The following is a 23,235-nucleotide window of genomic DNA, read 5'->3' as shown; positions in this document are numbered from 1 at the left end:
ATTGGTCTGTTCTTATTTTCTATTTCTTCCTGGTTCAGTCTTGGAAGATTTCACCTTTCTAAGAATTTGTCCATTTCTTCTAGGTTGTCCATTTTATTGGTAGATAGTTGCTTGTAGTAGTCTCTTATGATCCTTTGTATTTCTGTGGTGTCAGTTGTAACTTCTTTTTTGTTTCTAATTTTATTGATTTGAGCTCTCCCTTTTTTTCTTGATGAGCCTGGCTAAAAGTTTATCAATTTTCTTATCTTTTCAAAGAACCGTCCTTTAGTTTCATTGATCTTTTCTGTTGTTTCCTTCAACTCTCTTTCATTTATTTCTGCTCTGATCTTTATGATTTCTTTCCTTCTACTAACTTTGGGTTTTGTTTATTCTTCTTTCTCTATTGGCTTTAGGTGTAACCTTATGTTGTTTGAGATTTTTCTTGTTTCTTGAGGTAAGGTTGTATTGCTATAAACTTCCCTCTTAGAACTCCTTTTGTTGCATCTCATAGGTTTTGGATTGCTGTGTTTTCATTTTCATTTGTTTCTAGGTATTTTTAAATTTCCTCTTTGATTTCTTCAGTGATCCATTGGTTGTTTACTAACATATTGTTTAGTCTCCATATGTTTGTGTTTTTTCGTTGTTTTGTTGTAGTTGATTTTTAATCTCATAGCGTTGTGTTAGGAGAAGATGCTTGATACGATTTCACTTTTCTTAAATTTACTGAGGCTTGCTTTGTGACGAAGCATGTGGTCTATCCTGGAGAATGTTCCATGTGCACTTGAGAAAAAAGTGTACTGTGCTGCTTTCATATGGAACGTTCTATAAATATCAATTAAATCCATCTGGTCTAATGTGTCACATAAGGCCTGTGTTTCCTTATTGATCTTCTGCCTGTATGATCCGTCCATTGATGAAAGTGAGGTATTAAAGTCCCCCACTCTTATTGTGTTACAGTCGAGTTCTTCTTTTATGGCTGTGAGCATTTGCCTTCTATATTGCTCATATGTTGGGTGCATAAGTACTTAAAATTGTTATATCTTCTTTTTGGATTGATCCCTTGATCGTTATGTACTGTCCCTTTTTGTCTCTTGTAATAATCTTTATTTTAAAGTCTATATTTTCTAATAGGATTATTGCTACTCCAGCTTTCTTTTGATTTCCATCTGCATGGAATACGTTTTGCCATCCCCTCACTTTCAGTCTGTATGTGTCCCTATATCTGAAGTGGGTTTCTTGTAGACAGCATATATACGGGTCTTGTGTTTGTATCCATTCAGCCAGTCTGTCTTTTGGTTGGAGCATTTAATCCGTTTACATTTAAGGTAATTACTGATATGTACTTACTGACGTTTTGTTAATTTACGTTTTGGCTTTGTTTTTGAAGGTCTTTTTTCTTCCCTTCCTCTTTTGTTCTCTTGTGACTTGATGTCTGTCTTTAGTGTTGTGGTTGGGTTGCTTTTTCTTTTTTGTGTGTGTATCTATTGTACATTTTTGATTTGTGGTTCCCATGAGGTTTTGATATAGCAGTCTGTATATGTACAAGATTGCTTTAAGTTGCTGGTCTCTTAATTTGAAGTGCATTTCCAATATCCTGCATTCGTACTCTCCTCTTCCCATGATTGCTGGTTTTGATATCATATTTGTGTGTGGGTGATTTCCTACCTTTGTTTTATGTTTGCCTTTACCGGTGAGCTTTCCCATTCATAATTTTCTTGATTCTATTTGTGGCCTTTTCTGCCTAGAGAAGTTCCTTTAGGATTTGTTGTAAAGCTGGTTTGGTGATGCTGAATTCTCTTAGCTTTTGCTTGTCTGTAAAGCTTTTGATTTCTCCACTGAATCTGAATGAGAGCCTTGCTGGGTAGGGTATTCTTGGTTGTAGGTTTTTCTCTTTCATCACTTTAAATATATCTTGCCATTCCCTTCTGGTCTGCAGAGTTTCTGCTGAAAAATCAGCTGATAACCTTATGGGGATTCCCTTGTGTGTTATTTGTTGCTTTTCTCTGTTGCTTTTAATATTTTCTCTTTGTCTTAATTTTTTGGTCAGTTTGATTAATATGTGTCTCGGTGTGTTCCTTCTTGGGTTTATCCTGTATGGCACTCTCTGTGCCTCCTGGACTTGAGTGAGTGTTTCCTTTCCCATGTTAGGGAAGTTTTCAGCTGTTAGCTCTTCAAATATTTTCTCAACCCCTTTCTCTCTCTCTTCTCCTTCTGGGACCCCTTTAATGCCAATGTTGTGGATTTAATGTTGTCCTAGAAGTCTCTTAGACTGGCCTCATTTCTTTTCATTGTTTGTCTTTATTCTGTTCCTCAGCAGTGATTTCCACCAGTTTGTTTTCCAGCTCACTTATTCGTTCTTCTGCCTCATTTATTCTGCTATTGATTCCTTCTAGTGTATTTTTCATTTCAGTTATTGTATTGTTCATCTCTGTTCATTAAAGCTTCTAACTGTTTATTAAATATTTCTTGTATCCTCTTGGTGTGTGTCTCCATTGTTTTTCCTCTTGGTCTTGGATCATCTTTACTATCATTACTCTGAATTATTTTTCAGGTAGGTTGCCTATCTTTGCTTCACTTAGTTGTTCTTCTGGGGTTTTATCTTGTTCCTTAGTCTGAAAGATATTTCTCCACTGTCTGGTATTGTCTCACTTGCTGTGTTTTTGTGGTCTCCATTCCTCAGGCTGTAGGATTGTAATTCTTCTTGGTTCTGATGTGTGTCCCCTGGTGGGTGAGCTTGGTCCAGAGGCTTGTGCAGGCTTTCTGGTGGGAGGAACAGGTGCCTGCACACCAGTGGGTGGAGCTGTGTCATGTCCCCCTGCTGGGCAGGGCCATGTCAAGGGGTGTGTTTATAGGTGGCTCTTGGCTCAGGACAACTTTAGACAGCCTGTCTCCTGATGGGTGGGGCTGTGTTCCCACCCTGTTCATTGTTTGGCCTGAGGTGTCCCAGGACTGGGCCTGCAGGCTGTTGGGTGGGGCTGATCATTGGTGCCAAAATGGAGACCTCCCCCCCCGCCCCCCCCCCCACCGGGAGAGCTCACTCCCAAGAGTTTTCCTTTGGGCCCCACAGTGAGCCACAGCCGACCCCCCACTCTCCCAGAGACCCTACAGTACCTGCAGGTAGGTCTGGCCCAGGCTCTTATGGAGTCACTGCTTTGCCCTGGGTCCCAGTGCACATGAAACCTTGTGTGTGGCCTCCAAGAGGGCCGTCTGTTTCCCTCAGTCCTGAGGAGCTCCTGCACTCAAGCCCCACTGGCCTTCAAAGCCAAATGCTCTGGGGGCTCCTCCTCCTGATGCCAGGCCCCCAGGCTGGGGCGCCTGAGGTGGGGCTCCAGACTCTCACTCATATGGGAGAACCTCTGTGATAGAATTATTTTCCAGTTTGTGGATCGCCCACCTGGAAGGTAGGGATTTGATTATAATGCAAAAGTGGACTTCCTACTGTCCCACTGTGGCTTCTTCTTTGTCTTTGGATGTAGAATATCTTTTTTGGAAGGTTCAAGTCTTTTTTGTCCGTGGTTGTTTAGCAGTTAGTTGTGATTTTGGTGTTTTCACGAGGGGAGGTGAGCTGAAGTCCTTTTACTCCACCATCTTGTCTCTCCCGCCAGTCCTGAAGAAACATTTTTAAACTGTCCAAATTTGCCCCTCCAGATGGTACCGGGCTTCCCTTGCCCTCTGACTGCTGGTCAGGTGTGCCGAGTGCACGCAAGCACTGGGAGGGAGGGAGGAGAGAGGTCAAGGTTGTTTGCCCTCCTGCCGCTTCCATGTACAGCGTCCCTGGGCTGGCCCTGCGCCTTTCAGCCATGCAAGATCTGAGTGCTTGTGGGATGGCCTGTCTAGCATTCTGCAGCAGCTCGCTCTCTCCACTTCTGGGAGTTCCTGCCTCCCCGGCCCTCTAGGCCCGAGGGCTACAAACAGCATGGCACCGCTAGTAGTGTAGGGAACTGTGCCATCCTTTGTGGCTACGGACCCAGCCTAAGTCAGTCTTTATTGAAGGGTTCTCCGATGACCTGAATTAGGCATTCCGTCTGTTTTCTGCCTGGACCCTGAGAGCTGCTGACAGATGCACAGATTGAATTGGACCTCAGGGCAGTCATTGACAGGTTTTGCTAGAGCACTCCTTATCTGCCTCTGTAGGGAGAAGAGGTGGGCTTTCAAGTTAATGTGAGGATTTGAAAGAATTGTATTACATGGAGAAGGACATGAGAAGAGTAAAATTTGCATTTATGTGCATTAAATTATTTTGTTTTGAAATTTGTGAGTCAGAATTGCTTGTGGTCCATTTGATAGAATTAATACAATATTGTATGCATACAAAAAAAGGAAGAACAATTTGAAACTTGTTTGGCTGCTTTTAAAAGTCAAGCAACAGAAATCAGAAAGAGAAAGACAAATATAATATGGCTGATGTGAAATCTAGAAAAATGGTACAGATGTGACCTTGTTTTCAAAGCAGAAATAGAGACACAGATGTAGAAAACAAACTTACGGTTACCAAGGGGGAAAGGGGGTGTGAGATGAATTGGGAGATTGGGATTGACATATATACACTACTATGTATAAAATAGGTAACTAATGAGAACTGACTGTATAGCACAGGGAACTCAGTGCTCTGTGGTGACCTAAATGGGAAGGAAATCTAAAAGAGTGGGTTATATGCATAACTGACTCACTTTGCTGTACAGCAGAAGCTAACACAACATTGTAAAGCAGCTGTACCCCAATTTAAAAAAAAATAGGTAAACAATAAGGACCTACTGTATACCACAGGAAAGAATACTCAATATCTTGTGATAACCTATAATGGAAAAGAATCTGAAAAAGAATATATATTATGTATATGTATAACTTAGGCACTTTGCTGTACACTTGGAACTAGCACAACATTGTAAATTAACTAAACTTCAATTAAAAAAAAAAAAGTCAAGTGAAATGAGAACACTTCCCGTTGGTAACGACCAGGCTCTTCTACCTTCTTAGGCATAGCTCAGTCATCTCCTAAACTGCTGATTTTTCAGAAAGAATTAAAGAAAGCAGAAAATGCTATCACCTTGGAGCATAAGGAGTTTGAAACCCAGAAACAAGCTCTGCAAAAACAGCTGCAAAGTGAAGTGAGTATTTCTCCTTGAGCACCCAGCGGTCAGGCCAGTCCACTGTGTAGACGTGTGAACTTGGCACACACCACACTGGTGTAAGTCGGATTTATTTTAACATCAGGTATCCCCTAAGGTGCTAAAGGGTGTCCTTTCTCATCTGAGAGAACTGTCCAGTGGTCATGTGACTTTATATTCATAATAGTCACAAAATCCAGAGGCAAGCAAACTCCCTTAAACACAAAATTTTCCAAGTCCTGATGGTGCCTACAGTGGAAGTGTCTCAATTCTCACCCTATGACTTGGAAATACTGCTGCCCTCTCTCTGGTGTCTTGCCATGTCCTGGAGTAGCTGCTCTGACGTGCGTGTAAGAAGAAATGGAAACTTGCGTTATCGGTCATCATTTTAAAGGGACCCTGTGGGTTACGGGTATAAAGCTGCTCAGAATTGGCAAAACAAGAAAAAGAGAATAAGCCCAATGAGCGAATTGTTCCCTTTGAAGTGAGCTGTGGTTTGTTTTATGTTGATTTCTTTTTCTTTTCTAATTCTCTGCAGATTGAGCACTCCGCCCAGCTGAAGGCCCAGATATTAGAATACGATGCTTCTGTCAAGAGGTTAACTATGCAGGTTACCGATTTAAAATTGCAACTGAAACAAACTCAGATAGGTTAGAGACATTTTTAACCTGTGTGTGTGTATGTGTGTGTGTGTAAAACTTCTGACATTTGTGCAAATGTAATAATTGTTACTCATTGAATTTTTAGTAATTCTCATAGTAGGGGTAAAGCCATAGAGCCAGGGGCCATCTTAGAAGTCAAACTCCCTGTCCGTTTCACGGATACCAGCCAGGTCGTCAGCTGAAATGACTTGCTTTCACAGGTGCCCCATGCTTGGGGAAGCATCATACCCCAGATAGGAAAGGTGTGGTAGTGATGCAGAGGCCCCCAAATCCATCCTGGACCTAGGCTTTCCTGTTTTATTTGCTACCCTGATAATAAGAGCGGTCTGCTCTTCAGTGGTTTTATATACTCCTTGACCAGGTGTATATACCTGTGGGAGAAGCAGAGTGCCCTGGCAAAAAAGAGCACTGCTGCTGGAATCAGAAAATGGGTTTTGTACCCCAATTTTGAAGTTAGTTGTTTGGCCTTGGACATGTTGCTTTTAACTTCCTTGGGCCTCAGTTGCCCCCTTTGTGATGAGGATAATAATACCTTCTGTGCCATGGAGGACGAAGGGGAAAGGTGACTGGCTCCAGTACAGTGCCTGGGGCATGTGAAACACTGGGGAGATGGCCACTGCTGCCATCTTATTACTACGTCTTCCTGTGGCTGCGTGACATCTGCCCCTCGTCCTTCATAACAAGTGTTCCGAGGCTTACACACTTCCTTCAGCTGCTTTCAAGCTCAGGGGAAGTTCCTGAGTGTTCGTGATTTTGAGCCTTCCTCAGTTCCTTCTTCCCACTCAGGCCCTTGGCCCCTTCTCCCCACGCCACTTTTATTGTGGTCTCTTCACTCATCTCCACTCTTTCCCGTTCCTTATTTTCTCTCCACAATTCTGCCTTTGCCAAACTGCCCACAGCTGAAACCTGTACCAAGCTCCTATCATTAGAAATAGTTTAATGAGGTTGGAAGGTTCTGGAACATGGGCATCACAAGCACCTGTCCCATGGCATCATCAAGGTGGCCTTGCAGGAGAGGAGTGGTCACATTTGCTGGCTTTGCATTAGGCCAGCGCAGTGGCTCAATGCCTCGCTAACTGGGGGATTCAGCTGCAGTCCCCCATCCGTGACGTGGGAGCCGTGAGAGTTCTGGGCCCACAGTGGTGGCCTGACCACATGTCTTCCTTATCTGAGACTCAGGCCATATGCGGTGGATTTTGCCGCAGCCCTGGGAGTTCAGGGGCAGCATCCTGTAGTGCGACGCGTTCATTATTTTGAAGTCAAATGTGTGAACATTCATGCTGGGTGAAATAATTAAAGATTATAAAAGGGTTTATATCAGCTCAGGTCAGGTTTTTCAACCACATGAGTTCAAGCCTGGTTAGGCTTTGTCCCCTAATACATTGTAAATACTTTTTCAGTTCTCAAAGCTTTTAGATTTCCAGGTCGTGCATAATGCATTGTGAAATAATAACATGCGTTACGAATGAAGGCATATGAAGCAGTAGCTGGTACACATGAGCTCTCAAGTAAATGTTAATAATTACCGTATGACCGTGCTTTCACAGACTTTTATTTTTTTATTTTTATTTATTGAAGTATAGTTGATTAACAATGTTAATTTCTGCTCTACAGCGGAGTGATTCAGTTACACATATATATATATTCTTTTTGATATTATTTTCCATTATGGTTTATCATAGGATACTGAATATAGTCCCTGTGCTATACAGTAGGACCTTGTTGTTTGTTGTTTATCCATTCTATATATAATAGCTTACATCTGCTAACCCCAACCTTGCATTCCATCCCTCCCCCAAACCCCTCCCTCTTGGCAACCGCAAGTCTGTTCTCTTTGTCCATGAGGCTGTTTCTCTTTCATAAATATGACATAGTTGAACACATCTTAGATTCCATATGTGTTATCACATGATATTTGTTTTCTCTTTCTGACTTACTTCACTTGGTAATGTATGATATTCTCTAGTTGCATCCATGTTGCTGCAAGTGGCGTTATTTTGTTTTGTTTTGTTTTTTACAGCTGAGTGATATTCCATTGTGACTGTGTGTGTATGTGTGTATATATACCACCTCTTCTTTATCCATCCGTTGATGGACATTTAGGTTTCCATGTCTTAGTTCTTGTAAATAGTGCTGCTATGAACATATGGGTGCATATATCTTTTTGGATTAGAGTTTTGTCTGTATACATGCCCAGGAGTGGGATTGCTGGATCATATGGTAATTCTATTTTTACTTTACTGAGGAACCTCCAGACTGTTTTCCATAATGGTTGTACCAACCTACATTCCCACCAACAGTGTAGGAGGGTTCCCTTTTCTCCACACCCTCTCCAGCTTTTTGTTGTTGTTGTTTTTTGCAGTACGTGGGCCTCTCACTGTTGTGGCCTCTCCCGTTGCGGAGCACAGGCTCCAGACGCGCAGGCTCAGCAGCCATGGCTCATGGGCCCAGCCGCTCTGCGGCATGTGGGATTTTCCCGGATCGGGGCACGAACCCATGTCCCCTGCCTCGGCAGGCGGACTCTCAACCACTGCACCACCAGGGAAGCCCCCAGCATTTTTTATTTGTAGACTTTTTAATGATGGCTATTCTGACTGGTGTGTGGTGGTACCTCATCGTAGGTTTTTTTTGTTTTGTTTTCTGCGGTACGCGGGCCTCTCACTGCTGTGGCCTCTCCCGTTGCGGAGCATAGGCTCCGGACGTGCAGGCCCAGTGGCCATGGCTCACGGGCCCAGCTGCTGTGCAGCATATGGGATCTTCCCTGACCGGGGCACGAACCCACGTCCCCTGCATTGGCAGGCAGATTCTTAACCATTGCGCCACCAGGGAAGCCCCTCTCATTGAGTTTTGATTTGCATTTCTCTAATGATTAGCGATGTTGAGTGTCTTTTCATGTGCCTATTGGCCATTTGTATTTCTTTTTCGGAGAACTGTCTACATAGGTCTTCTGCCAATTTTTCGATTGGCTTGTTTGTTTTTTTGTTGTTGAACTGTATGAGCTCTGTGTATATTTTGGAAATTAAGCCCTTGTTGGTTGCATGGATATCAAATATTTTCTCCCATTCTGTGGGTTGGCTTTTGTTTTATGGTTTCCTTTGCTGTGCAGAAGCTTGTAAGTTTGATTAGGTCCTGTTCGTTTATTTTTGCTTTTATTTCTATTGCCTTGGGAGACTGACCTAAGAAAACATTGGTACGATTTATGTCAGGGAATGTTTTGCCTGTGTTCTCTGCTAGACATTTTATGGTGTCATGTCTTATGTTTAAGTCTTTAAGCCATTTTGAGTTTATTTTTGTGCATGGTGAGAGGGTGTGTTCTGACTTTATTGATTTATATGCAGCTGTCCAACCTTCCCAACACTACTTGCTGAAGTGTCTGTCCTTTTTCCGTTGTATAAGTATATTCTTGCCTCTTTTGTCGAAGATTAATTGACCATAGGTGTGTGAGTTTATTTCTGGGCTCTTTATTCTATTCCATTGATCCATATGTCTGTTTTTGTCCCAATACCATGCCGTCTTGATTACTGTAGCTTTGTAGTATTGTCTGAAGTCTGGGAGGGTAATGCCTCCTGCTTTGTGTTTTTGCCTTAGGATTGCTTTGGCAATTCTGGGTCTTTTATGGTTCTATATAAATTTTAGGATTATTTGTTCTAGTTCTGTGAAAAATGTCATGGGTCATTTGATAGGGATTGCATTAAATCTGTAGATTACTTTGGGTAGTATGGCCATTTTAACAACATTCTTCGAATCCAAGAGCATGGGATATCTTTCCATTTCTTTGAGTCATCTTCAGTTTCCTTTATTAATGTTTTATAGTTCTCAGAGTATAAGTCTTTCACCTTCTTTGTCAGGTTCATTCCTAAGTATTTTATTTTTTGAGGTGTGATTTTGAAAGGTATTGTTTTTTTACATTCTCTTCTGATACTTCATCATTAGTGTAAAGAAATGCAACAGATTTCTGTATGTGAATCTTGTATCCTGCTACCTTGCTGAATTCGTTTATCAGTTCTGGTAGTTTTTGTGTGACGTCTTTAGGGTTTTCTGTATACAGTATCATGTCACCTGCATATAGTGACAATTTTACCTCTTCCCTTTCAATTTGGATACCTTTTATTTCTTTGTCTTGTCTGATTGCTGTGCCTAGAAGGGGTGAGAGTGGGCATCCTTGAGTTGTTCCAGATTTTATCAGGAAGGCTTTCAGCTTTTCACTGTTGAGTATTACATTGGCTGTGGGTTTGTCATAGATAGCTTTTATTATGTTGAGGCATGCTCCCTCTATACCCACTTTGGTGAGAGTTTTTGTTTGTTTGTTTGTTTTTGCGGTATGTGGACCTCTGACTGCTGTGGCCTCTCCTGTTGTGGAGCACAGACTCCGGACGCGCAGGCCCAGCAGCCATGGCCCACGGGCCCAGCCGCTCCGCAGCATGCGGGATCCTCCCGGACCGGGGCACGAACCCGTGTCCCCCGCATCGGCAGGCAGACCCCCAACCACTGCGCCACCAGGGAAGCCCTTGCTGAGAGTTTTTATCATAAATGGATGTTGAATTTTGTCAGTTGCTTTTTCTGCATCTATTGAGATGACCATGTGGTTTTTGTCTTTTGTTGATGTGGTATATCATATTGATTGATTTGCGTATGTTGAACCATCCTTGTGAAGTTGGGATGAATCCCACTTGGTCGTGGTGTATGATCTTTTTTATGTGGTGTTGGATTTGGTTTGCTAATAGTTTGTTGAGGATTTTTGCATCTATATTCATCAGAGATATTGGCCTGAAGTTTTCTTTTTTGGTGGTGTCTTTGTCTGGTTTTGGTATCAGGGTGATGGTGGCTTCATAGAATGTCTCTGGGAGTATTCCCTCCTCCTCAGATTTTTGGAAGAGTCTGAGAAGAATCAGTATAAGTTCTTTGTATGTTTGGTAGAATTTGCCTGTGAAGCCATCTGGTCCTGGACTTTTATTTGTAGGGAGTTAGTTGACTACAGATTCTGTTTCACTTCTAGTATCCGTCTGTTGAAATTATTTATTCTTGATTCCATTTTGGAAGGCTATATGTTTCTAGAAAGTTGTCCAGTTCTTCTAGGTTGTCAAATTTGTTAGCATATAATTGTTCATAGTATTCCCTTAGGGTTTTCTGTATTTCTGTGATATTGGTTGTTATATCTCCTTTTTCCTTTCTTTATTTTGTTTCTTTGGGTTCTCTGTCTTCTTAGCGAGCCTGGCCAGAGGTTTGTCAATCTTGTTTACCCTTTCATAGAACCAGTTCTTGGTTTTATTGGCTTTTTCTATTTTTTTAATCTCTATTTTATTTATTTTCTCTCTCATCTTTATTATTCCTTCCTTCTGGTGACTTCAGGTTTTGTTCTTCTTTTTCTGATTTTTTTAAGTGGTAAGGTTTTTTGACACTTTTCTCATTTTTTTTCTTTTTTTTCGATTTTTATTGAGGAAGACTTGTATCACTATGAACTTCCCTCTAAGAACTGCTTTTGCTATGTCCCATAGATTTTTTATGGTTCTGTTTTCATTGTCATTTGTCTTGAGGTATTTTTTAATTTCCTCTTTGATTTCATCATTGATCCATTGCTTTTTTAGTAGCATGTTGTTTAGTCTCCGTATAATCATTTTTTCTCATTTCTTTTTCTGTGGTTGATTTCTACTTTCATGCCATTGTAGTCAGAAAAGATGCTTGAGATAATCTCTGTACTCTTAAGTTCGTTGAGGCTTTTTTTGTGTGCCCTAGTATGTGGTCAATCCTAGAGAATGTTCCATGTGCCCTTGCGAAGAATGTGTATTCTGTTTTTCTTTCTGTTTTGTTTTGGATGTAGTGTTCTGAAACTATCAGTTAAATCTAACTGTTGTGTTGTTTAGTATCTCTGTTGCCTTACTGATTTTTTTTTTTTTTTGTCTACAAGATCCGTCCATTGATGTGAGTGGGATGTTAAAGTCTCCTACTATTACTATTGTCAGTTTCTCCCTTTATGTCTGTTAGTATTTTTTTTATGTATTTGGGTCCTCCTGTATTAGGTGCATATATGTTGATGTCTGTAAAATCTTCTTGTATTGATACTTTTTTCATTGTATAGTGTCCTCCTTTATCTTTCTTTATGGCCTTTGTTTTAAAGTTTATTTTGTCTGATGTGAGTATTGCAACCCCTACTTTCTTGTCATTTCCGTTTGAATGAAATACCTTTTTACATACCCTCACTTTCAATCTATGTGTGTCCTTTGCCCTAAAGTGGGTCTCTTGTAGTTAGCCTATTGTAGGCTCTTGTTTTCTTTTTAATCCAATCTGCCACTTTGTCTCTTTTGATTGGAGCAGTCTGCTTACACTTAAGATGATTATTGCTAGGTATATATTTATTGCAGTTTTAAGCCTTGTTTTCCCATTGATTTTATATTTGTCCATTTGTTTTTGTTTTTCCTTGTGTGGTTTGATGATTTTCTTTTCTATTTTGTTACGTTCTCTTGTTTTTGTTTTTTGTGAATCTCTTACATGTTTTTTATTTGTGGTTACCCTGTTTTCAAGTATGTTAACCCCATTCTGTATCTACTTGCCTTAGACTGGTAGCCATATAGGCTGAAATGCATTCTAGGAAATGAAAAAATAATCTACACTTTCTTAATCTCCTCCCCCACATTTTAAGATTTTGATGTGCTTTTTTACATCTTTATATTCATTCTTTTGCTGTTCATTGTGGTTATCGTCATTTCACAGAAATTTTTTGATGCTTTTTTAATCTGTGTACTGGCTTATTCAGTTGATTTGCTTTTTCCTCTTTTCTATTTAGAGAAGACCTTTCAATGTTTCCTTTCGGGTAGGTTTAGTGTTTCTGTATGCTTTTAGTTTTCACTTGTCTGAGAAATTCTTAATCTCTCCTTTTATTCTAAATGATAATTTTGCTGGGTAGAGTATCCTAGGTTGCAGATTTTTCCCTTTCAGGACTTTGAATCACTCCCTCGCCACTCCCTTCTGGCCTGCAGTGTTTGTGTAGAGAGTCAGCTGATAGCTTTATGGGGGTTCCCTTGTAATTAACTCCTTGTTTTTCTCTTGCTGCTGTTAGCATCTTCTCTTTAACTTTTACCATTTTTATTATAATATGTCTTGCTGTAGGTCTCTTTGGGTTTACGTTGTTTGGGACCCTCTGTGCCTCCTGCACCTAGTTATCTGTTTACTTCTTGAGGTTTGAGAAGTTTTCAGCCATAGTTTCTTGAAATACATTTTCGATCCCATTTTCTTTCTTCCACTTCTGGAATCCCTATTATGCATAGATTGGCACACTTTATATTGTCCCATAGTTCTCTTATATTGGTTTCATGTTTTTTTTTTCATTTTGCTTTCTGTCTGCTGTCCTGATGGGGTGATTTCCATTAGTCTATCTTCCAGATCACTTATTCATTCTTCTGCATTATTTGTTCTATTGTGGCTATGCTGCACAGCTTGCGGGATCTTAGTTTCCTGACCAGGGATTGAACCTGCACCCTTGGCAGTGAAAGCGCAGAGTCCTAACCACTGGACCACCAGGTAATTGCCTGTTCTTTTGCATTATTCATTCTACTATTCATTGCCTTTAGTTCAGTTTTCGCCTCGGCAAATGAGTTTTCTAATTTTTCTTGGTTACTCTTTATAGTTTCTAGTTCCTTTTTACAGTACTCTGCATTTTTGTCGATATCCTGTCTTAATTCCTTCAGTATTTTCCTTATCTCCTTTTTGAAATTGGTGTCTATTAAACTGAAGAGATCTGTTTCTTCTTTTAGGGGAATTTTCTTTTTCTTTTAACTGGGAGCGGTTCCTTTGCTTCTTCATTTTACTTATATTTCTCTTATTCTGTGAGTTTAGGAAAATCAGTTATCTACTGTGATCTTAGAGGGCTATTTATATGTAGCATCATCCTGTGTAGCGTCTGTGTATTTCATAGTTTTTTGGCATGAGAGCCATTTTTAGTATGGATGCCTGTCGCCTGTTTCCTCAATGTGTGCTGGTCATTATCCCCTTGATTGAGGGGGTGTGCAGATGCGGCAGCTGCTGCCCAGTCCTGGAGTTCTCGGCAGCAGTGGGGTTTCGTGCACCCCTGGAGCACACAGTGGGAGGAGGGGCAGCTTGCAACTGCTCCTGGGGCCTGGGAAGGCAGCTGTGGTGGCTTGGACCACTCCTGGAGTCTGGGAGGGCAGCGGTGGTGGCAGCTGGAGACTGCTCCTGTAGCTCGTGTAGGTGGTGTCCTGCTGCCTTAGAGCATGCACAGCAAAAAAGGCTGCAGTGGTGGGTCCCACCCCTCCCCTCTCTCGTGCCCCAAACAGTGGCACCTGGCTTCCTCTGCCTACACCCTCAGGGGTGGTTGCATCAGACTTCAGCTCTTTCAGGCTGTTTCCACGCAGCCCACCCCAGCCCTCTCCCTGGGTCTGATCTCCGAAGCGTGAGCTTCAGCACCCAGCCCCGGCCCACACTGGTGGACGCGCATCTCAGGCTGGGGAGTACAGGGCGGTGGCACAGACCTTTTGTGCAAGGTCTCTCTCCATCCTAGCTGCTGCAGACTGGTTGCTGCGTTCTCCTCCGAAGCTCTCTGTCTGTCCCGGCTGATCTCCACGCTGGCGAAGGGACTTCCTGGGGTGCAGGAACCTGGCCTCTTTCACAGCTCCCTCCCAGGGTACAGGTCCTGTCCCGATTCCTTTCTCACTTTCTTTTTGTTTTTTTTTTCTTTTTTCTCTTGTCCTACCTGGTTGCATGGAGATCTTCTTGCTCTTTCAGATGTCTGAGGTCTTCTGCTAGCGTTCCATAGATATTCTGTGAGAATCGTTACACATGTAGATATATTTTTTATGTATTTGTGGGAGGAGGTGAGCTCCATGTCCTGCTCTTCCACCATCTTGATTGCTCCCTCCACAAACTGTTTAATGTCCCAGTTTGCCCTTATTACTTTGATTTTTCAGAAAAGAAATTCTCAATATATTTTAATTTGATTCTCCACCTTTTCCCTTCCTGTCTCACACTGTCTGTCTGTTTGTAACCCGTAGCTCTGGAGAACGAAGTGTACCGCAACACGAAGCACTCTTTGTTAAATCACTCCATCAGTGGGTTAATGAGTGGCAAGGAGGGACCTCGTGATGACGACATAAGCGGGGATTTCTTGAAAAATCCTCTGAGACAAGAGGAACTGATGGCACGCCCAGTTATACCACAGATCCCCAGTTACCCAAATGCCAGCGCAGAGAGTAGTTCCCCCGATTCCGACCTTGAGTTTGTAGCCAATACCATGGCAAGGGTGAGAGAGCTGGAGCAAGAGGCCGAGCACTTGGAAAAAGCTTTCCAAAACTACCATCGAAGGGTCAGTCGCTGCCCCGCCAAGAGCCCATCGGCAACCAGGAGCCTGCCCGCCCTGAACCTGCTGAGAGCTCTCAAGAACATGCCTGCAGGTGCTCCTGAGAGGTGTGTTTTTGCAGAGGACAGAGTTGCCTCTCAGCAGCCTCTGTTGAATGCACATAGAGGGGACGAGAGTGAGGTATCTGAGGTGCCAGGCAGCACAGCCTCAAGGTCACACAAGGACATGGCCTCCAGACGCCTCTCCTCCACTTCGCTCCCCAAAGCAAGGAGAAGCCTTGATAGTGAGATGTACCTGGAAGGTAAGCTACTGCCACATGGGTTGCAGGATGCTCTGGATGTGGGTGGGTTGGTCCTCATCGGCCCAGGATGAGGACCGCAGGAGCGCAGCCAGCACAGCAGCAGGTCGTGGGAGCCGGGCCCAGGAGAGCCCTGCCTTTGAACCGCAGGCTCCTGGGGAACCACAGCATCTCCCCCGAGTCACAGTTGGTGTGGGAGGCCATGGGATAGAGCATCAAGTGCCAGTGTATTGCTTGGCACAGAAAGGTGTTCAGAGGATGACAGTGGCTTTTCCTTGGCTGCCGGTTAGTTTCATGTGTTTTCTTGTTACTGCTGCAGTTTCATTCAGGTGCCTGAATTGTCAGTTCTGTGGATCATTTACACATACTCCACTGTTTGCAAGGATGATAGAATTCATTTTCAAAGTAATAGAACTCTTTAGAAACCACACTGCTGTCTTCTCCACACAGTCTGTAACATGCTCACCCTGGTTCCTCCTGCCTTGTAGGTCTGGGCGAGTTCCCGGCCGCTGTCTCCTGTCCTGACAGAACGCTGCAGCCTTCACCTGCCGAGTCCAGGCACAGCCTTTCCGTGCACTCGCTCTCCAGCCCTGCGGAGCAGAAGGCCGGGTATGTACCACCTTTGCCCAGCCTCTGCCAAGGCTGGTTGCTGCCTATGATCTCGGTCATGGCATGTTTGGGTCTTTTAGGTGTTATTAAAGACTATGTGGCCGTATAGAACTTGCAGTCAGTTTGTGAGATGTGTGATCTTTGGGAATCATCTGAATTACCTGGGGGAAAAAGACTTCTTTTAGCAAATGAGTAATTTTTACTCGTTTGCTAAACTTGATGTATAGAATATGTACTATGGATGGGCTTCCCTGGTGACGCAGTGGTTGAGAGTCTGCCTGCCGATGCAGGGGACGTGGGTTCGTGCCCTGGTCCGGGAAGATCCCACATGCCGCGGAGCAGCTGGGCCCGTGAGCCATGGCCACTGAGCCTGCGCGTCCGGAGCCTGTGCTCCGCGACGGGAGGGGCCACAACAGTGAGAGGCCCGCGTACTGCAAAAAAAAAAGAATATGTACTATGGTATTAATAAGCATTTGCATAGTTCCATGAATAGACTTGGTTTATAAAGATAAAACAGATGTACAGACTCTGCAAAAGTAAATAAATTCAGTGTAAACTTAAAATAGTTTCATACATCATTAAAAAGTCACAAATATTTAGGTCTTTAAATATAAGCAAATAAGATTCCACTTTGTAAATCATTGAAATAAATTTGAAAGTGGTATTGGGTCCTAGGATATGATGGCTGAAGCAGGACACAGTGGGTGTGTTGAGATCTCAGCTCAGGGGAGGGAGGGGCAGGCTGGGATTTGAGTCACTTCGGGGCCTCTTGCGTGTCCCCAGTCCCCATGGCAGGAGATTCTGACTCCTTCATTCTGTGCTCAGGCCTAGGCATCTATGTGTTGATGCAGTTCTGTACAGAGTTGAAAACTGCCACATGTGCCTGTCCTGGTCCTAAAGTATGTAATATTTTTTATATCACTCCTTCTGTGCTAAAGCCAAGAGGAGAGGCAGGACACATATGGGCTGAGGTAGGGTACTGTGGTGTATTGCATCTTCAGGTGGCTCATGCTGAAGGTATGCAGAGCTTTTCAAAAACTTGTTTTCAAAAATTTTTTGTAGTTCTTTAAAAAAAAAAAATTCCTCCTAGGAACAGCCTTGTTATTCTCTGTTAACAGTCGTAGTACTTACCTCACATAATGAGGTGGTCTGGAGGAGTGACTCAGTTAAAGTGTATTAACTGTTTGGAATGATGCCTAGCTCTTATTCTCTATGAGTCCATGAAAAATTAATTTTCTAAAGCATTTTCTTGAGTCACAAAAGGCTTTTTCATCACCCTGTGCTCTTGTGTCTTACATTATTAAAGTTTCACATTCTTGAATTTTTTTCTTCCCATCCAGTCTTTATCAAAGACAGACAGAACTTCAAGACACAAGTGAATATTCAAATCTGGACAAGCTAGCTTTTAAGGATCATGAGGAATTTGAACCATCTTTTGAATGTAAGTTTAAATATTAATACTTGTTTTTGTGAGTTCAAAATGTAGAAAGTTAGTTTTGGCAAAACATACCCATTGTTATAAAAAACAAAGAAGTTACGAATTAAGACATTTTTATTTTGCGATAAAACCACACATACAGATATAGTGCCTCATTTTTGTATCAGAAAGATTTTCAGGTTATGAGTTCCATTTATTAAAAATTTCAGGATAACTAATTGCAAAGTTGGAGCTAAGCCCATAAATGAATCCTTAATTTATGAAGTTTAGGATTGCTTCAGATTTAAAATAAATGACTTCTTAATTTTGCTTTTTTTCCCTCTTTTATGGAATGTGAAAAAGTTATTTTTTTTTAAATTATACTGATTCCATCAATTGCCTCAGATTTAGAAAACCCTTTCTTAATTAGAGAGTGGAGGTAAAAGAGTATTAGCTTAAGAGTCTAGAAACTGGTATCCTGACTTTGTCCCTGCCTTATACTGAAGCAGGAGGCTCCGAGGTAAAAGAGTCTAAAATAAGGATGTAGAGTCATCCAGCTTTGAGGTTCTTTCTGGCTTCGCAAGTCTTTTTTTTTTTTGGTTTTAGAAGCTTTATTCATGATAGCCAGAAACTTGAAACAACCCAGGTATCCTTCAATTAGTGAATGGTTAAACAGATGATGGCAAATCTATACCATGAACTACCACTCAGCAATTATGTGAAACAGAGTATTGATACATGCAACAGTTTGCGTGGATCTCCACGGAATTAGCTTAGTGAGAAAAATCAATCCCAAGATTACATACTGTAATAGTTTATATAACATTCTTTTTTTATTGAAGTACAGTTGATGTACAATATTATATGTTACCACGTACAATATAGTGGTTCACAATATTTAGAGGTTATACTCCATTTACAGTTATTATGGAGTATTGGCTCTGTTCTCTCTGTTATGTTGGGAAGTCTTTTTTTTTTTCTTATTGGAGTATAGTTGATTTGCAGTGTGGTGCTAATTTCTGCTGTACAGCAAACTGACTCAAAAGTTATACGCCTATATACATTTTTTATATGCTTTTCCATTATGGTTTATCCCAGAAGATTGGATATAGTTCCCTGTGTGTATAGTAGGACCTTGTTGTTTATTCATTTTAAATGTAATAGTTTGCATCTACTAACCCCAAACTCCTAGTCCTTCCCTCTCTCTCCTCCCCTCTCCCTTGGCAACCACAAGTCTGTTCTCTATGTCTGTGAGTCTGTTTCCGTTTCATAGATAGGTTCATTTGTGCCATATTTTAGACTACATTCAAGTGATACCCTATGGAATTTGTCTTTCTCTTTCTGACGTACTTCAATTAGTTTCATAATCTCTAGGTCCATCTGTGTTGCTGCAAATGGCATTATTTTGTTCTTTTTTATGGCTGAGTAGTATTCCATTGTATATGTGCACCACATCTTTATCCATTCATCTGGCAGTGGACATTTAGGTTGTTTCCTTGTCTTGGTTATTGTGAATAGTGCTGCTATGAATGTAGGGGTGCATGTATCTTTCTGGATTCAAGTTTTGTCAGGGTATATGCCCAGGAGTGGGATTGATGGACCATATGGTTATTCTATTTTTAGCTTTCTAAGGAACTGCCATACTGTTTTCCATAGTGGCTGCAACAACTTACATTCCCACCAACAGTGTATGAGAGTTATTTGTTCTCCACACCCTCTCCAGCATTTATTATTTGGCCATCCTGAGTGGTGTGAGATGGTACCTCACTGTAGTTTTGATTTGCATTTCTCTGATAACTGTTAACTCTCTCCTATTAGGAAAGCTAGCTCAGTTCTGTTGGTGATGTAGAACAGGGCATGGCAAAGACGTTCAGAGTCCTCTGATGAATCTACGAGTTTGTCTGTTTCTCAGCATTGTTTAGTGGGGAAGAAATGAGGTTGTAGGCTGGAGCTGGCAGAGGTCAGCATAATCATCGGCGGGACTGGAATTTAATTAAACCTGTGAGGCGCGGGGACTTGTGCTGTGGGCTATAGGGAGGCGACAGATAATTAAAGCATGCGCCTCTCCTGGAAGGAATAGAAGGAGTAAAAAGATACACAGGGTTTTGGACAAGGCAGGCACGAAATACCGTGTGAACATGGCGCTGGAGAGGCTCCCTGTCCCTGTGGGGACACGTAGGTGCACTTGGGTTGGGGCTCGCGGGGTGGGTAGGGTTTTGTGGGAGGGGTGGCGGGGGAGAGAGCGCGTCAGGTCGGGCAGCCCGCGACGCGAGGGTGGCAGCAGGCAAGAGCAGCTGGAGCCGGGGATCAGTGAGTGTGCTGGCGCGGGTATAGGGTGTTTTCAGGTGCAGGAGCGGTGGTGATGGGGAGGAAGTTAGTGAAGAAAGAAAAAGGCAGGGTGTCGGGGCCTAGGCTGCTGTGGGTATGGACCCTGCTGGAGCAGAGACGGCGCACAGCAAATACTGACCTTCAGGGAGTGACTGGTGCTAACGAAGCGGGGGGGCTTGAAGGCCGAGCGACTGGTGTCGGGGAGAGCGTAGACTCCGGTATTGGAGCTGTGCAGGAGCTGGTGGTCAGGACCCTCACCGCAGCAGCGGGAGCCGGAGGCAGAAGCCTTAAGCCCTGGTGGCTTGGTGGGCAGAGCGTAGAAAGAGCACAGTGAAAGGGACAGGAATGCAGCTGGCAGGGAACTGCCCCGCTGAGAGCACGGATGTGAGACTTGGGAAGGAGATCGGGACAAGAGAGAACGTGTGGGGATGACGAGGACAGAGGTGCTAACCAAAACCCCAGGGAGGGATCAGCCTGGAGGAAGTGGGGTGACAGCAAAGTGACCCAAGTGGGGAAGCGGGGAGGGTGGTGGTGTTGTCGTGCTCCGGTCCCAGGAAGCTCGAGTGCCTCTGTGGGAGTGGGTGGTGGGTGGGGAGTGACAAAAGTGCTTTGGAAGTAAATGGGGACAAATGTATGTGCATCAGAATCCTAAGGATGGGGCGGGCCTGGAAACCAATGCAGAGGCAGAAATGCAGGGCTCGCCTGGTCAAGGATGGAGGAGGGAGGAGATGGGGGTGGAGGGGAGGACAGTGGATGTCGTGGTGCTAAGGATGACCTGGGCTCATCTCAGTGAGGTGAGAGGTGGGTGGGGCTTGCTGCCTGGAGTAGGTCTGGAGCCTTGAAGGCCGTGAGGGGGAACAGTTGCTCAAAGCAGATGCACAGAGGCGGCCGAGAATCATGCGGTCTCCCTGGGGCTTGGCAAGTCCCCTGCCAAAGCCGATCCCGCGTTTGTTTGAAAAATCTGCTGCTGGAAGCTGTTGATTCTTTTATCTTCTGTCCCATTTAGGTGTAGGTCAGAAACCACTTGGAGAACAGGAGAAAGAAGAAACAATACAGGAACAACAAGCAAAGGAACGAAATCAGGGAGAAGAGCAGAGGCAGAGCAGGTGGCAAGAAGCTCTGGAAAGGGAACGGCAAGAAGTGGAAAAGCTGTATCAGGAAAGGGTGAGGATGCGCAGTGAGTTCTCTGTCCTAGCCGCCTCGTGGCCCCCTGCAGCAAGTGCCCTGCTCTTGGGAGGGTGAGTCCTTCGTGTGTCCTGAAGTCCTAGGAGTGGCAGATAAGTGAACAAGCCACTGGTGGCATCCGACCCTCTTCTTTGCTGGAGAGCACTGAGGATGGCTGTAGGACGTGCAGGCTTCGTGCCTTTCCTGGTTCAGTGCAGCGTGGCCAGCCCCATTCGTGCCTTTCCCGGTTCAGGGCGGCACGGCCAGCCCGATTCACATGCATCCTCATCTGGTCCTGAAAACTGGCTCGTAAACGAGGAGGACCTTGTTTTGCTGTTGATCTTCTCGTTGTAAATGAGGTTGAAAGAAGAGACTCCCAGGGTTGGCTAGCTGGGACTCAAGGAACCCCGGGGAGTTGGCTTCCGGGGCACCCCTGCCCTCAGCCTTTGGTGCTCTTCTGGCCCTGATTCTGGTCCCAGATGGGTGACTTGGGCCACTTTGCCTGCCTGCTGAGGCTTACGTGAACTAATCTTCCGTGTGGAGGGTCCTTGACCTCCTGGTTAATCTGGTCTACAGCACGGGATAGTTGAGGCAGATTAATCCCTCCCTTCATTGAGATGACAAGTTTTTGTCCCCCTTTGATAGTAGCAGTGACTTCAGTTAAAAAAAGAAACAGTTCTCTGGCATGCAGGTTGTACTTAAAGGATCAGGATTATATTACTGTGCATTTTTCAACCCGTAGAAGTTTTAAAAGATGTCATTGAATATTTCTTATTTTGGTCCTCACCTATTTCAGAGGCCAACTGAAGAGTCGTTGAAGATGGAAATGGAAAAAGAATTAGAAATGAGCATTCAGGAAATGAAAGACAAATCTAAATCTGTCTGTAGTGAAAATCCTTTAGAGAAGTACATGAAGATCCTCCAACAGGGTCAAGACCAAGACACCACAGATAAGGTGCCGATGCTGTGGACGGGCATCTGTGGGTGTGGGTGCCGAGGGCTTCTGTGATTTACTTGAAACCTGGGGGATAAGGATCTGCCTTCTCCACTGGGGACAAAGGTAAAAGCATAGAAAGTCCAGAGTTCACATGGAGCCTCAGTACACTCCTGACAAAATGTCATCCCTTTTGCTTGTGTAAAAGATTGAAGAGGTTTTGATTTGTCAAAGTTTGTGAAAGTTGGAATGTCTCATTATTTTAAGAAGAAGAAATAAATATAATGAAAATCCCTATGAACGAATACTGAATGCATTAGTCCTAAGACAGTAATACTTTATGTAAGTCTAAAGTACTATGGGTGTTGAGAATGCCTTCCAGGTAGTTTATTCTGATATGCTTGCTAAATGTCATGTTTAAAAGTCACTGCTTTTTTAGACTCTTAAATTACACATATATTTCAAAAACAGTTCTTAGAGAAATCATAAAGTGTTTAATAAAATGAATCCACATCTAATTGCAAAATTCTTCTCCCCACCCTTTTGTGTCAAAAAAGGTGTTTTCAAAAAAGGTGGTCATGAAGGGCTCACCAGTGGACACACTGCCATCTAGTGACAAAGACGTAAGGTATGGCATCCCCTACGTTGTGTTCTTGTGCAAACCATTATCATATTGCTGCTTTTGTCAGCCAGGGAAAGGTTCAGATATTTGAGTCTGCCTTTAAGAAATGGAATCAATCAAAATGACTGACTTAAAAAAAAAATCGATTGCATTTTGTAACCTGTGAAATTGCTACTGATGCAGATCCTAAGCAAGGGCAAAAACCCCACGGGGAAGGAAAGAGAGCATGACAGAGATCCCTGAATAAACTTAACAAGAATTTAACAAATTTTTAAATTTTTTGTCTTTCCCTAATTTAGTTTGACAGGCTTTTCTCACGATGAACCAGATGATGACACTTGGTAACCGTGTTCTTGCTGTGCAGCTTCTTACTCAGATATTGTAACTAAAGGCCTATGATTTCTCTGTGATAAGACAAAATTCTCAATAAAAAATGTTGCGTGATCCAGTGTGATTTTTTTTTTCATAATTCTGTTTGGTACTGTAGTGTATAAATGAAAAATAAGCTAGTTAAGTGATATCTCTGTCGGGTGGGATGAATTGGGAGATTGGGATTGACATATATACACTAATATGTATAAAATAGATAACTAATAAGACCCTGCTGTATAAAAAATAAAATATAATTCAAAAAAAAAAAATGGGACACCTCTTCAGCGTGTCTCATTCTTAGGCCCTTCATCACACTGAAATGAGCTGCTATTTTTTTTTTCCATTTTTGTCTTAGGTTATGTCTACTTGAAAACTTACCTTATTGGTCAAGTTCTAGGCCTGCATTTTGGAAGTTTCAGCTGTGTTCCTTCCTCT

The 23,235-nt window shown here is 42.9% G+C and overlaps 1 protein-coding gene across 4 annotated transcripts in view; it reads left to right on the top strand.

Annotated features, from left to right (window-relative positions):
- The window catches only part of LOC132483002 (centriole and centriolar satellite protein OFD1-like), a 63,523-nt gene extending 40,658 nt beyond the window's left edge, over positions 1–22,865 (top strand). For all 4 annotated transcript variants that reach the window (XM_060088268.1, XM_060088270.1, XM_060088269.1 and 1 more), the window contains 9 exons: positions 4,957–5,087; positions 5,626–5,737; positions 14,752–15,357; positions 15,843–15,963; positions 17,304–17,404; positions 20,715–20,872; positions 21,669–21,827; positions 22,364–22,434; positions 22,728–22,865. In XM_060088268.1, the coding sequence (XP_059944251.1) occupies positions 4,957–5,087; positions 5,626–5,737; positions 14,752–15,357; positions 15,843–15,963; positions 17,304–17,404; positions 20,715–20,872; positions 21,669–21,827; positions 22,364–22,434; positions 22,728–22,773 (1,505 nt within the window). In that variant the 3' untranslated portion in view covers positions 22,774–22,865. The remainder of the gene's footprint in view (positions 1–4,956; positions 5,088–5,625; positions 5,738–14,751; positions 15,358–15,842; positions 15,964–17,303; positions 17,405–20,714; positions 20,873–21,668; positions 21,828–22,363; positions 22,435–22,727) is intronic.
- Positions 22,866–23,235: the final 370 nt, after the last annotated feature.

The sequence above is a fragment of the Mesoplodon densirostris genome (genome assembly GCF_025265405.1).
Source record: "Mesoplodon densirostris isolate mMesDen1 chromosome Y unlocalized genomic scaffold, mMesDen1 primary haplotype SUPER_Y_unloc_2, whole genome shotgun sequence".
Taxonomy (NCBI): domain Eukaryota; kingdom Metazoa; phylum Chordata; class Mammalia; order Artiodactyla; family Ziphiidae; genus Mesoplodon; species Mesoplodon densirostris.
This window is presented reverse-complemented; position numbering and strand designations above follow the sequence as displayed.